Source organism: Chaetodon auriga, chromosome 18 (assembly GCF_051107435.1).
Source record: "Chaetodon auriga isolate fChaAug3 chromosome 18, fChaAug3.hap1, whole genome shotgun sequence".
NCBI classification, from domain to species: domain Eukaryota; kingdom Metazoa; phylum Chordata; class Actinopteri; order Chaetodontiformes; family Chaetodontidae; genus Chaetodon; species Chaetodon auriga.
In genome coordinates, this window is record NC_135091.1 from 4,451,454 (window position 1) to 4,465,000 (window position 13,547).

The following is a 13,547-nucleotide window of genomic DNA, read 5'->3' on the forward strand; positions in this document are numbered from 1 at the left end:
TAACATTGGATCACTTACTGTTTCTGTTTGTCCTGCGATCATCTTAACCTGCTGAAGAGAGAAACGACGTGCGTTAGCAGTTAGCAGAGGACAGAGCAGTCTGAAGCTAAAACACACTGTAACAAGAACCAGACCAGTTCTTAGCATAGAGACATAAAACATGACTGTTCTTGGCAGGTGGTGCACAAATTAACCAACTCCAGAGAAAAAAACTCTATTGTGGACAGTAGGCTGTATTTTATCTTCAAACTTTAAGACTTAACTGCTGAGCGTGGGGGCTGAACCCTGGCCTCCTGTCTGGCTGGCTGCTCGGGGGTCGCTGGGTTAGTGCTGCGGGTTAGTATTCTAATAAGGGTTTAGTCTGAGCCCGGCGAGCAGACCAGGAAGTAGTTTCACCACTTGGTCTCTGCAGGCGGTCCTCTTGTAAAGAGGAGGGGCTCCATAAAGCGCGGCTAATGAGACGCGAGTTAACGAAGCTCGCTGCAGCTCGGACGAGAGCACCTGGGGAACAAGTGGAGTCGTATAGGGGCCGTGCACGTGGTGGCACGCGCACGCACACACACACGCACACACACGCACACACACACACGGACTCGTGCATTAAAGTCTTAGCAAGCAGCTCATCATGTTATCCAGAGCAGTTCTCTGCAGCCGGTGCTGTATCGCTAGTGTTTACTGCATTTTACTACTTTTAATATTTTCTGTCGGATGTGTGTAAAATCTGCACTCTGTTACTGTTTACTTTGTTCCTTTGATTTAACACAGAAAACAAACCATGTGATAAAGTGTGAGGCGCTCTGATGGACGCACACCCACACGTGTGTCTTGAGGCTGATCAAACCTGCCCAGGCTGGAGTTCACATGAGGTCACCAGCAAAAATGATGAAGCTGTAACTTGTCCTGCAGTAAAACCAACCGGAGAGCTCCCTTTTGAACTTGTTTTATAAGGTAATACCGTGTGCACACAGAATACTGTCTTTCAGAATCTTGGGGGTTGGGGGGGTAATTGTGGATAATTGGAGGACATTTTGATGGTAATACTTTTGCTCAAGTAGAATTTTGAATGCAGGGCTTTTATTTGCAGCACTGTTTACAGAGATGGCAGCATGGCGTTTGTTACACTGTGTGTTTGTTTGCTTGTATTTGAGTGGAGAGTGTCTGCTGTTCCATCAAACACGATTATTTGGGCTTATTACTTGTGGTGAAGTAAAGGATCTAAAAACGTCTCCCATCACTTCCTCTTAATAGTTTTACCACCGTCCGTTAACAATGCCGGTTTTATGATTCAAATAAGGCGTTTGTTCATGTCCTAAAGAGCCGAGCAACGCGATCGACTCAGCTGACGTGTGGACGGACTTATTGACTGAAAAGATTCTCTCATGAGATCAAATCTCAGTGCTTTCATTATCCATGAAGAACAGCTGCACATGGCCGTGAAAAAGAGAGTTTTAGATGACTTCAGTTAGGAGAAGGTCACCAGTTCCCACCGCCTTTTATGTGAAAACCTTCAGAAAAACTTACAAATTAAAGCAGATTAATTAAAGTAAGAGCAGCTGAGATTAAACATCTTAATTTGCCTCAGGATAAAAATGAGGTAAGCGTCAGACTGCGTGTTTTACTTTGCTCAGTTGATTTACACGATTTAAGACCGACTACGAGCATCTGGCTCTGCGGGCTCTACAGTGTGTGAGATCAGACACACTGACATCAATCTGAAGCCACCATGTCTGTCTCAGGTCAGTCTCATGTCTGTCTCAGGTCAGTCTCATGTCTGTCTCAGGTCAGTCTCATGTCTGTCTCATGTCTGTCTCCTGTCAGTCTCATGTCTGTCTCATGTCTGTCTCATGTCAGTCTCATGTCTGTCTCATGTCCGTCTCATGTCCGTCTCATGTCCGTCTCATGTCAGTCTCATGTCTGTCTCATGTCTGTCTCATGTCTCTCTCAGGTCAGTCTCAGGTCTGTCTCAGGTCTGTCTCAGGTCAGTCTCAGGTCTGTCTCAGGTCAGTCTCATGTCAGTCTCCTGTCTGTCTCCTGTCAGTCTCAGTGGAAATGCTAAGCATGTTAACGACGGTGCTGGTGTGAAGCTTCGGAAGCGAGTGGAGGGAGTGAAGAGAGGATGAACTTACCTCTGTCCTTTCCGTTCAGCAATCTCTCCTCTTCCTCCCGAACATCATCTGGTCAGAAAAGAGGGTAAAAAGATTTAGTATTGAATTTCATAAAGGTTCAAAAAATGAACCTTTGTGTATTTAGTGACCAATTTTACACCCAAAACCGACAGAAAAGCAAACATAAAATTTGTCTCAATTTGTGAAAAGTGGATCATTTGGAAGCGACAAAGATGTCAAATCTGCAGCGGCAACAATGTGTGTGTGTGTGTGTGTGTGTGTGTGTGTGTGTGTGTGTGTGTGTGTGTGTTCACCAGAGTGGAGCTCTTTGACCAGTGAGGACACAGTGTTGGTGATGGAGTCGGCTGCTACCAGAAGGTCATTCCTCAGGTTCCTTCTCGGGCCTGAGATGGACAGATGTGACAAAAACAAAGATCATCCATGTGATATGTGATTTTGGGCTGTATGAATAACATTTGACTTGACACCAAATGTCCGATAATGTGGAGAGTGTGTTCAAGTTATACAGAGTATTTTACTGCGACGCAGCAATTGCTTGACAAACAGGCTACTTCTTGCGGGCTGAAGGTTTGACAGTGCACCATGAACTGCTAATCGGGTGAGACTAATCTGAAACACTCACTGGAAGCTACTGTGCAATTGTGGTTGTAGCTGCCACAGATTCAATAAATACATGTGGCACACAGCTGGAGTTAAGACACAACAAGACAGATGAGCATTAAAACACCAATATTTGTTTAAGGGTTAGAGTTGGACGTTCTACCTGCAAACCTGAAGGTGTATAGCTTGATTACTTTCAGGTGACACTTTAATGAGAACTCTGAACTCATGTGATGTCTCATACTTTACAGGGAAACTGAGAAACATGTAAACCTTGTTGGGTCTGGACTAAATCCTACCATAAACATCTCTCTGGTGTCTCAAAGAGGTGAAAAAAGGACAAATGATGGGACAATCCCTGCAAACTCAGCACTCACACTCTCAGAGCGAAAGCTAAACCAAATCCATCAGAGCTGTATGTTGTGTGCAAGACCAAGACAAAACCAGTTTGTGGATGCTTTTCCAGACTTACCTTGGGTGAATGCTTCTTGTACGTCACCACCCACGCCAGCGAGCGAGTCCTGAGGAGGGTACATGTGGGCGTGGGGAGACACAGCACCTGCAGAGCGGACGGTCGACGGGCTGGGTCGAGACGGAGAGGCGTGAGAAGAGCCAGCCGCCTGCGCCTGAGAGGGATTTATAAGGGTTATTACACATCGCTGTCTTCCTTTAAGACACTCAGAAAAGAAATAACTTGTCATTTTTGCTGCAGCTGACATCATCTCCGCGTAGTAAAAGGTAGCAGTAAAAGTTCTGCTTACTGGAAAAAGTCAAGGCATTATTTAGGTCCCAGATGGAAAATGAAGCAGCTTCCTCATTGCATGTGAAGCTGACCGATTTCGACATTTATTCAGCACGGCATTAAGGCTGAATCTCACATTCACACCACCGCGAGTCCAACACAAGGGGGGTAAACTTACTGCCTGTCGCTGTTCCTCATCCTACAGGGCCACAACACGGGCAGTCGGAAAGAAACGGAGAGGAAAAGGTCAGAAAAGAAGAGGTCAGATTCAGACTGCGAACTAGGAACAGTGGAATTATTGAGGAGGAGACAGTGGAGAGGAAAGGGAGGCTTGTTACGGCAAGGACAGACACAGGGAGGCGTGAAGACAAAAGGGAAACTTTGCCCTCTAGTGTGTGACAAAACACCATGCTGAAAAACAATAGGCAGTCTGTGTGTGTGTGTGCGTGTGTGTGTGCGCTGTAACCTTGAGCAGCTTCATCAGTCCCTCCAGCTGCACCATCAGCTCCCTCCTGCTCTCCTGCAGAGACGACATCCTCTGCTCCAGCTCATCTTTCCTTTGTCTGCAACACACACCAACCCTCCATTACTGTCACACCACAGAGCGTCAGGAGGCAGCCAGGAAAGAGGCCGAGGACTCGACGAGACACGCAGCTAGACTGAACGAATCTGAGGTCACAAAGGTGAGCAGCAGCACAGGAAGCTGAAAACTCTGAGATGGTTCACACTTCTCGTGCCATGCATCTCCACATTTGATTCAGCGTGCACTCGTTTGCACATCAACAGCATCGATCTCCATTAGCCAGATCAATAATCTGGAAATCGGTTTTCCTGTGCAGGGCATAAATGTAAAGTTACCTCAGGTGGATGCTAACACACACACAGTCTGCGTGATGGGGTTTATGAGTGGAAGAAGCACAGCTGGGAACGTGCTAAAACTCCTCTCTATTTATTTATTTTAATTTATTGCTAATTTTTGCAGGAGCGGCTAAAAGTGCCATTAAAAGCACCAGAGTGAGCCAGCGGGCTGTTTGTACCTGTCGTCCCTGGGCAGGTAGACGGAAAAAAAAACATCACAAAACAGCAGGTACACGACAAAAACACGATGATACAATAAATACAAGTAAAATCACTGGTGCTGACAGTTTAGCACAGACTTCAGTTCCACTTCCTCGCTGCTTTAACTGAGACAGCAGACTGACCAGAGTCCGTCTTTCTGAACCATAGATGCTCCAGTCCTTCAGCACCGCCACTGCTGGGCAGGCCAGGCATCCTCCACGAGGAGGGGGTGCAGGATTCTGACTCATTTTAAACTTGAGGCGAGTTTCAGAGTGAAATAAGAAATTCTATCCTTACAGTGATGATGATCCCTCGGCTTTTTATCGAGCATTTCTAGGATCTGTTTACCGAGCGAGAACACGGGCTTCAGTGTAGTCACACTTGCCTGTGACCAGGTTGTTATGCAGTGAGACAGATGGAGACAAATCGTGGCGCGCACAAAAGGCTTTGCAGCAGATGGAGACAGCTCAAGCCTGATGCTCTTAAAATGACTCAGATTGAACTCAACACTGCTGATGACCCTGCTAACTTGTTTCTGAAAGAGAGGTCCGTGTCGAGGTATTCAACATGTGTCACAGATGTGCTGACTTCACCTTTAATTAAAATGTCAGGATTAACTGAATTATTGCTCCTGTTTTACTTACGATAAGCATGAATTAGCTCTCTCTCTCTTACACTCATGGAGACAGTTATCACGTTCCCTGGTTAGTGGAATAAGACACTGATGGCGCTCGAGTGGCCTTTTGAGCATAAGATCATCTTTGAACGAGTCCCAGGAGATTCCTGCTCCCACACGGCAGAAGCCGGGTGAGAGCACTGCCAGAGAAAACGCGAATCATCGAGCAATCAGACAGAAACACGGACGGTTGGAGATCAAAGGCGAAGGAAAACAAGGTCAGAAGTGACTGACATTTTCCTGGGTGACTCTTTTGTCTCAGGGCTGCACGAGGAGACCGAGTGCAGATGAGACGTGAAAGGGCTCGCTGACGGGAACGTGAGAGCGCCGTGAGCATCTGAGGCAGACCGCAAATCCTTTAAACCAAACTTTCAAACCCTGAAAACACAATCGAGACTGGCAGAAGCAGCAGGGATGTTGATCACGTAGACCACCAAGGATTTCAAAGTCTTTGAGAAGAACAAATTCGAATGATAAATTCTTACTATTTACAGTGAGCCGGCAGCGGGAGAGGCCAAGATTTGAGCGGCAGCATATGTAACTCGCATCATCACAGTAACAAACATATAGAGGTGTTTACAGTATGTTTACTCTCTCCCAAACAGTGTGTGGTCTGGATGGGACATTAAAGCAGTCCTCCTTGCTGCTTGGCTCCCCTTCACACGGTAGGATAAACCAGTGAATAAACAAGTGAAACGAGCGTCTGAGTCATACAGCAAGTCCAGATTTGAGCCATTATGATCCCAAAGTAAAGTTTCAACAGTGGAAGTGACAGAAAGCTCCAAATAACCCTTTTATCTGTATTGTTTAATGTATTTGTTATTTCTTCAATCATGACGTCTGGTCCTGAACCTGTGCGGACAAAAACCCCTTAAAGATGATTGACTGAGGCGCTGCACAGACACACACTGTAGAGGCTGGAAAATTCAGATTCACGTCACGTGGTGTGAAGCGAAGCGATGGGAACGACTGCGAGCTGCAACAGGTTTCACCAGCGGACCACTGCAGATAGCAAAAATTACAGGTAATGACTGTAATTTACACGGCTGAATAGGGACAGTGTCTGCTGGTCTGTGCAGGGGAGAGCTGGTCATTTCAGGATGAGAATAAGTGTGCACTTAAATAATTTAGCCCCAAGTCAGATAATCCGAGAGCTTTCACAGAAATGCTTTATTCAGCACAGCTTGTTCTGAATATTCCAGTCAATACCTATTGTGGTCACATGAGCCTCCATGTTTAGAAAACTTCTGAACGTGGCACCCCCGAGTGGCCCGGTCCAAAAAGACGGTGGATGATACGGTTAAGTTTAAAGATGCTGTAATCACATAAAAATGAACACAAAGTGGATTTAAAGCTGCTCTGCGTCTCACATCAGCGTTCCTATAATTCTCTCTCTGGTAGAATATTTAGATCACGCTTCCCTCCCCTTCCTTGGGGTTTTTGTTTTTACCGAAAAAAGCATAAACATGTTGAAAGTGATTTTGATATTGGCTTTTCACTGAATCCACCATCTGTCAGCACCATCTGCCATAAAGCACTCTCCCTCTGTGCTGCAAAGCAACGCGGCAGACTTCCCGCCAAATCTGACACTGTGGCACACAATGCAGGAAACGCAGGGTAGGGGGCTGACCAGCTCTGTTTTTGGGCATAAATACGGTAGGTACGACTCACGAGGTGGCAGTTAAAACACCAAACAAACAATCGCTATCGCATGTGTGTGTGCAGCAGGAGACCAGGTCGCCCGGGTCCTCGGTGAGGTCTTTGTTTACCTGAGCAGACGAAGCTCGGCCAGCAGGGTTGGGTTGGTGCTGCCCTTCTCCGGGCTGGCCTGGCACGCCGCGTCATGCTCCGCACGCAGGCGTTTGATCTCTGCCAAGATCTCTCTGAGAAACGAAAAACACACTTGTCAGCTGACGCCGGGGGCGGGGGCGTTACATGGCTGAACAGACTGCAAACAGACAACAACACACACGTGCTTCTGCAAGATTGTGCTGATTTCTTGGAGATGAGTACATGTTGGATTTGGGGAAAATACTGTAAATGTGACAAGCAGCTGTGCTTGGGAAAGAAAGTCAAACACGGACACGCTGCAGACACGAAGCACACACAGCAGATTAAGTACAGAAATATACACACAGGACACTTTTATTGTGAAGGGACATACAGTATATTACTGTGATTACTGCGTCAAACAACGTAATTTTTTGGGATATTTCCTCCTTTTTTTTCACAATAAGAGCACTGCTCTCTGAATGTGAGCTAAACCTGTGCAGGGACCTGAAATCCTGCTGCAGTGCCACCTCAGTCTGCACATCTATATTCACAAACACAAGCAGGAGTCAGATGAAGGGAATGAATGACTAATCAATGCACCAGTCACATGTTTGTACCTGTTTTTGCACTCCAGCTGTGCGATGAGCTCCCTCTTCTGTTTGTTCACGTCAAAGTTGATGCTCCGATTAGGTATCACCTGAGAGACAATCACACAAAATTACTCGAGCTCGCTGGATTTGCGCTGACTGCGAGTTGATCAATAATCATCTGACAACCGAAAAAACAAAAGACTTTCGAGCAGTGGCTTTAAGATCAGAGAGAGAGAGAGAGAGCTCCGTCCACCTGATTGAATATTTCTGCGAGTGCGAGGAAACAAGGTGTTACTGACTTACCGCTGTGCCGTCGGTCTCAGCCAGTTTGGAGGTGTAGCGGGCGATCAGTTTGTGCTCCTCATCCTGCCGGCTGGGACTGGCTGCACTGCTAACACACAGAGAGCACGGCAACTTATTGACAGCGACACTATCGATTACTTCCATGGCCAAAAACTTCTATCCTTCGAAACCTGTCCCGGCTTCACGTGATTTATCAGATATTCACAGACAGTATGGATGTGTCAGCATGAACACGCCAGCCCCTTATAAACCACTGCTCTTCCAGTGTAACTACCTCCTGAATGACGGTAAATTCATATGGAGGGGTGAGCTGGTTTGGTGAGATGCTTTTGCAGCACTGATCAGGTAAGACTGTGGTGTCAGTCATTGATCATGACTCCACCTGAGCCTGGAGGTGTCAGCTTCACGCTCAGGCTTTCTGCTGTGGACAAACGGTGACTAAACGAGGCTGAAAGGACTGCGGACACATCGACGGTGTTGACATGGCAGTGGGGAGTTTCTGTGTTGTAACTGTAGCACATGATTGGCTGATGAGTGTACGTGTTGCCTCGGGGGCTGATTGATTAGTCCTGATGGAAACACAGTCACAGCACAGCAGTTTATCCTGAATACACACGACTTACACACAGATCTGCTCTTTGCTCGTCACTATAATGACGATCAACTGCAAGATCAGATTTGGACATAGTCCGACCGAGTTAAGGTCTAACGGTGCTGCTGCACCTTCAGCTCCTCTTTCCGCCCTCCCTGATTCCCTTATGTAACACCCCCCCCCCCCCCCCCCCCCCCCCCCCCCGCTGTGTCGCTAACTCACCATGGGCTGCTCTGGAGGCGATTCACATATGCGGCGATCAGAGCGTGCTCCTCATTCATTCGCTGAGCGGTTGCCAAACTGAAAAAGAGGAAGACAGACAGGCACAAAAATATCTTTGCTGATTAAACTATGTTCTCATAAACTGTATATCACAGCGTTTCATTGATTTTCAAACAATGAAATGACATTTCTTACATGTTTTCATTATGCTGTCATGTCTCAGCACATTGTTTTGTGTTGTACTTCACATTCTGCAGGTTTTTTATTTAGTAATATAATGCAGTGTAGTTGTAAAACATTATTATCGTGATATCAGATGGAAGAGGGACTAACTTAAACTCCATCAGGCAGTCAAGACCGTTTTCCATTGAACAAAAAGGTAAATGTATCACTGACATCCAGAAAACCAGATAACTTAAATCTTTAATGGACACATTTCTGCTGAAGATGAATTTAACTTCCCTTTTTCCTTTCCAACAGCTTTTCCGGTTAATCATTACTTCCACAAAATGTCAGAAAAAAGTGAAAAGTAGAGACGAGAGAGCTCCAGGCGCTGCACCGTAAGACAAGACGCGAAACGGACATACGCTGTGTTTTCTTTGCATGCTGTGCTCTCTGAGCCAGCTCAGAAAAATGACCATCACAGTGTTCAATGACAAACAACAGCCCAAAATCCTAAAATATTCAGTTTACAATCATATAAATCGAAGAAAAGCTGCAAATCTAAAACCTGAAACTCAGGAGTGTTCGGCAAATCTAGCTGGAATTTTCACTTTCATCAAATCTAATCAGTGAAACGAATCGGTGAAAAGTTTGTGTAGTAATTAACAGACGCAAGGAAATCAAGGAAGCCATTAAAAAGCCATTTACGCTGACTCAAGCAATTCATTACCAGAGTAAAACACGGCTTAAAGCTCCAGAAAAACGCAAACTTCTGATAGGACGACAAACACTTTTCCACTCTCTACGTCGGTCTTTACCTCTTGGAGGACTCTGGAGCTGATGAGGACAGCAACATGGCCTCACTGGTGTTCCTAATAGGCCGAGAAGGGCTGCACGCAAACACACAGAGTCATATTATCAACAGTGTAAACACAGTGTGAGAATTAGTACATTCAAACATTGAAAGACAAAGCCGCGCCTCAGAAAACTCGCATTCTTTCACTCGCGTACTAAAACACTGAGTGCAATCATGCAACAGTGGATTGTACTAGTCTGAGCAAACACAGACAGGGCAAAGATCAACAGAGAGAGAGGGGAAGACAGGCAGGGAGCGAACCAGAGCGAACGCAGCACCAAGAAGAAGATTCAGAAAAGTCAGGGAGAGAAATCAACCTGACGCGGCAGCATGACGAGCATACTCACATCGGCGCTAAGTGCGGTCTGCGTGTGCTGGCCTGAACACAGTGTGTACCCAGTGCACGGAGGTCCGTAACGACCCAGTCTGCCGCACTTGGAAAATCAAACAGTGTGGATCCGCCACCAGGGGCGGGGCTGCCACAGTGCTTGGCGGCAGAGGTGGGGCTTTTGAGGTCTCTGAGGTGCTATCTGAACTCTGTGTGTACATGTGAGCGCACAGGTGATAAAGGACCCAACTGTTGTTTTAGAGTCTGCTACTCGGTGGTAAATGAAAACTGGCCTTTTTTTTAGCGTTAAGTGGTTTCATTCCCATCAGGTGTTCAGCTGTCGCCTGTCTGAACATTAACTCGTGTCTCATGCAGCACTAACGCTGTATGTGCTTCCATAAAGGGCAGTCGCTCTGTATCACTGCGCCTTTCAGAGGAACAGTGCTGCACCAATATGATCAAATTGTTAGAAAACCTTGATGGTGATGATTTCAAGGAAATTGCAATTAAAAAACATGATTTAAAACTCATATGCAAGACTGCTCAACAGCGGCCACTGCAGCCAGGAGTGGTAATGGCATGATAACTGCACTCAGGAAAGCAGGAAGTAGCATAAATGCGGCATAAAGACTGTGAATCTCAGTCCCATCACAGGACCCTCTGCCTCTCGCTGTCTTACATTAGCTGACATTAGAGTTTGGATGAAGCGATGGACGCACCGTTGCTACGCGACTCGGCTGTCAATCATAGGTGTGTGTCAGTGTTGTGACGTCTTACACTATGTTGGAGAGGTTGATGGTCCTCTCTGGTTCCTCTGGGTAAATTGGATGAGGGGGCTCTCTGGAGGACACGCAGCCCAGAGTCCTGCTCAGGGCTCGGCCGAGCTTCGTCGCCGGCGACTTCTGCACGCACACGCACACACACACACACACACACACACACACACACACGTATATATAGCCAACATTCAGACACTGTGTGGCATTTGTAACTTTCTACAGCAGCGTTCACTGAATTCAAGAATGGGGGCTGATTTTTGGTGGTCTGAGTGATCCAGGTAAGATCAGAGAGACTTGAAAGGCTCGTGGAGTCGCGCCAACATGCTCTTCTATGTCATGTTCCACATTACGACAGCACTACATCTGATATCTGACACCTGATATCTGATAATTGAATGATCTGACTGAGTTTGATCTGAATCCCAGAGGACACGTGGGTCATAAATCGCTGTGAAAATACAAACCTACGAACTTACACCTTATTCTCTGTTCTACGTTGTATTTTCTGTGGATGCATTCCTAATGCGACACTTATATCAACTATTTAAAGCCAAGAGATTAAAGATTTGACATTTATCGTCACATCCTGGCTTCAGTTTCTCATTTTACTTTGTAGCACAGGTGCAAGCAGCGCGCCAACAGACAGGAGAGACAGGTGGAAGTGTCCTTCCTTGTTTTCATGGTGTGACAGTAAGAATGGGTGCAGAGCAGATAATGCAGAATGAAACGGAGCCTAAACCGAGTCCTGTTGGAAATGATATGTAAAGTCTGTCGAGGATTATTAGGCTGAGTTTCCTGTGATAAGAAGATTCTATCAGACTGGCAGGAGCTGCACTCCTGAAGAGATTTATCCCTGAAACTGAAACATTAATAAGACAAATTATGCCAAGCCTGAGTGATGAATAATTCAACAACTATGTTTCCATCTATGAATACATAATTTCTTCATTGAAAACATTTTCCCCTTCAGGCCAGTGCAGCGTCTTTGGAGTATCTTATCGTTCTATAGGACTGAAGCATTTCCATTCATATTCTTGGAAATCAATACATGATAGTAAGCAAAGAGTTAATATTTAGACAGAAACACACCTGTGTGCGGCTCCTGCCTCCATGGCCAGATTTATCAAGTACATTTACACCTTTTGGATATGTTTTCTGTGTGTTTATAAAGTGGTTTTAATGGTAAAACCTGTCTTAACACAGAGTGTCTCAAGTTTAATCTGTTAAATTCTGAACTGACCCCTAAACCAAGTCTTAACCGTCTAACAGCACTTTGAAGACATAATGTCACATCATGTGCTTCTGCAAGTGCCCCACTGTGTGATGGAGGTCCAAGGGTATGCGCACACACACACACACACACACACACACACACACACACACACACACACACACACACACACACACACGCGGAGTGCCCCCTGGTGTGCTGAATGAGTAACCACGCTGTGACTCACCCAGGACGAGTGCTCCTTCATCTGATGCTGGTTGCTATGAGAGCCGCTGGCGTTGCCGCGCCAGAAGCAGTTCTGGCAGAGCTGGTAACCGCGGCAACGCAGGCAGCGATAGCGGAAGCCCGTCATCCCGTTGCCACGGCAGTAGGAGCACGAGACGGGATGATAGACTGACGGAGACAAAGAGGAGACACAGAACGATGGTTACATGGAGATCAGGGCGATTGACAGCACATTACATTACATTTATTTGTTTGGATCACACCTTAATACTTATTTTTGGCTTTGTCTCGAACTGTTTTATCTTAAATTTGATGAAAACAAACGTGAAGCAGCTTATGAAGCAGCATAAAAGATCATTTACATGTTGGACATTAAAGTTTGCTGGAAAGTGGGTTAAAAATTCACTTCGATTTGGAAACTGAAGCCCAAACAGATGAAAAACCACAGCCCATAAAAACACATATTACTGCAGTTTACTTCAGGTAAATTTCAGTCTTATATACTTATGTGTGTATGTCTGTGGTGTGTGTGTGTGTGTGTGTGTGTGTGTGTGTGTGTGTGTGTGTGTGTGTGTGTGTGTGTGTACCATGCTCCACGTTGGCCAGGCGGTGCATGAGAGGCAGCCAGACGAGACACTGAGGAGGGTCAGCCACAATGTCCAGGAACATGTTGAGCATCACCCTCTTCTACAACAACGAAAACAAGAAAAACTCTTCAGGAACACAGAAGAAGTCCAGATAAAAGCCCCAAAATAAAAATAAACCATCAGAGCCAGTTCTTATAATCCCATGTGGAGAAACTGGGTGAACTGGAGACGCCACGATGCAGTTACAGAGAAGACAAAGTACGATCAGGTTCACTATTAACTATGAAATCAATATGTACAATAAAGGACAGATGGACGAGGTGTGTGTGTGTGTGTGTGTGTGTGTGTGTGTGTGTGTGTGTGAGTACCTGCTGTGGGAAGCATGAGCGTGCTAAGGTGTGTGTGTAGCCAAAGGACGGTCCTTCATGTATAACAGTAGGCACCTTGAGAGCCTCCCTCAGAAAACCATCAAACTTGGACTGCACCAACACGCCGTTGGAGTCAGATACCTGAGAAAACACATCTACACACACGCACACGCACACGCACACGCACACACACGCACAGACTTTAACCAAAAACTAAACTAAACCAACCTTCTGTCTGCAGATGGGAGGTGAGTCTCCATGCAGCTTTGTGAACATTCAGTGACATTATCAATAAACCAGCAGATGCATGGACATGAACACACAGCAG

General features: G+C 46.0%; 1 protein-coding gene across 5 annotated transcripts in view; it reads right to left on the minus strand.

The window, feature by feature from the left end:
• dtnba (dystrobrevin, beta a) overlaps positions 1-13,547 on the minus strand; it is a 29,457-nt gene that overhangs the window by 2,869 nt on the left and 13,041 nt on the right. For 2 of the 5 annotated variants that reach the window (XM_076756736.1, XM_076756735.1), the window contains 15 exons: positions 13,220-13,374; positions 12,852-12,951; positions 12,266-12,432; positions 10,807-10,931; positions 9,664-9,735; positions 8,684-8,761; positions 7,870-7,957; positions 7,594-7,673; positions 6,973-7,086; positions 3,935-4,031; positions 3,647-3,667; positions 3,199-3,352; positions 2,420-2,509; positions 2,127-2,174; positions 19-51 (listed from right to left, as the gene is read on the minus strand). In XM_076756736.1, the coding sequence (XP_076612851.1) occupies positions 44-51; positions 2,127-2,174; positions 2,420-2,509; positions 3,199-3,352; positions 3,647-3,667; positions 3,935-4,031; positions 6,973-7,086; positions 7,594-7,673; positions 7,870-7,957; positions 8,684-8,761; positions 9,664-9,735; positions 10,807-10,931; positions 12,266-12,432; positions 12,852-12,951; positions 13,220-13,374 (1,397 nt within the window). In that variant the 3' untranslated portion in view covers positions 19-43. The remainder of the gene's footprint in view (positions 1-18; positions 52-2,126; positions 2,175-2,419; positions 2,510-3,198; positions 3,353-3,646; positions 3,668-3,934; positions 4,032-6,972; positions 7,087-7,593; positions 7,674-7,869; positions 7,958-8,683; positions 8,762-9,663; positions 9,736-10,806; positions 10,932-12,265; positions 12,433-12,851; positions 12,952-13,219; positions 13,375-13,547) is intronic. The other 3 variants (XM_076756737.1, XM_076756738.1, XM_076756739.1) reach the window with 3 other exon arrangements.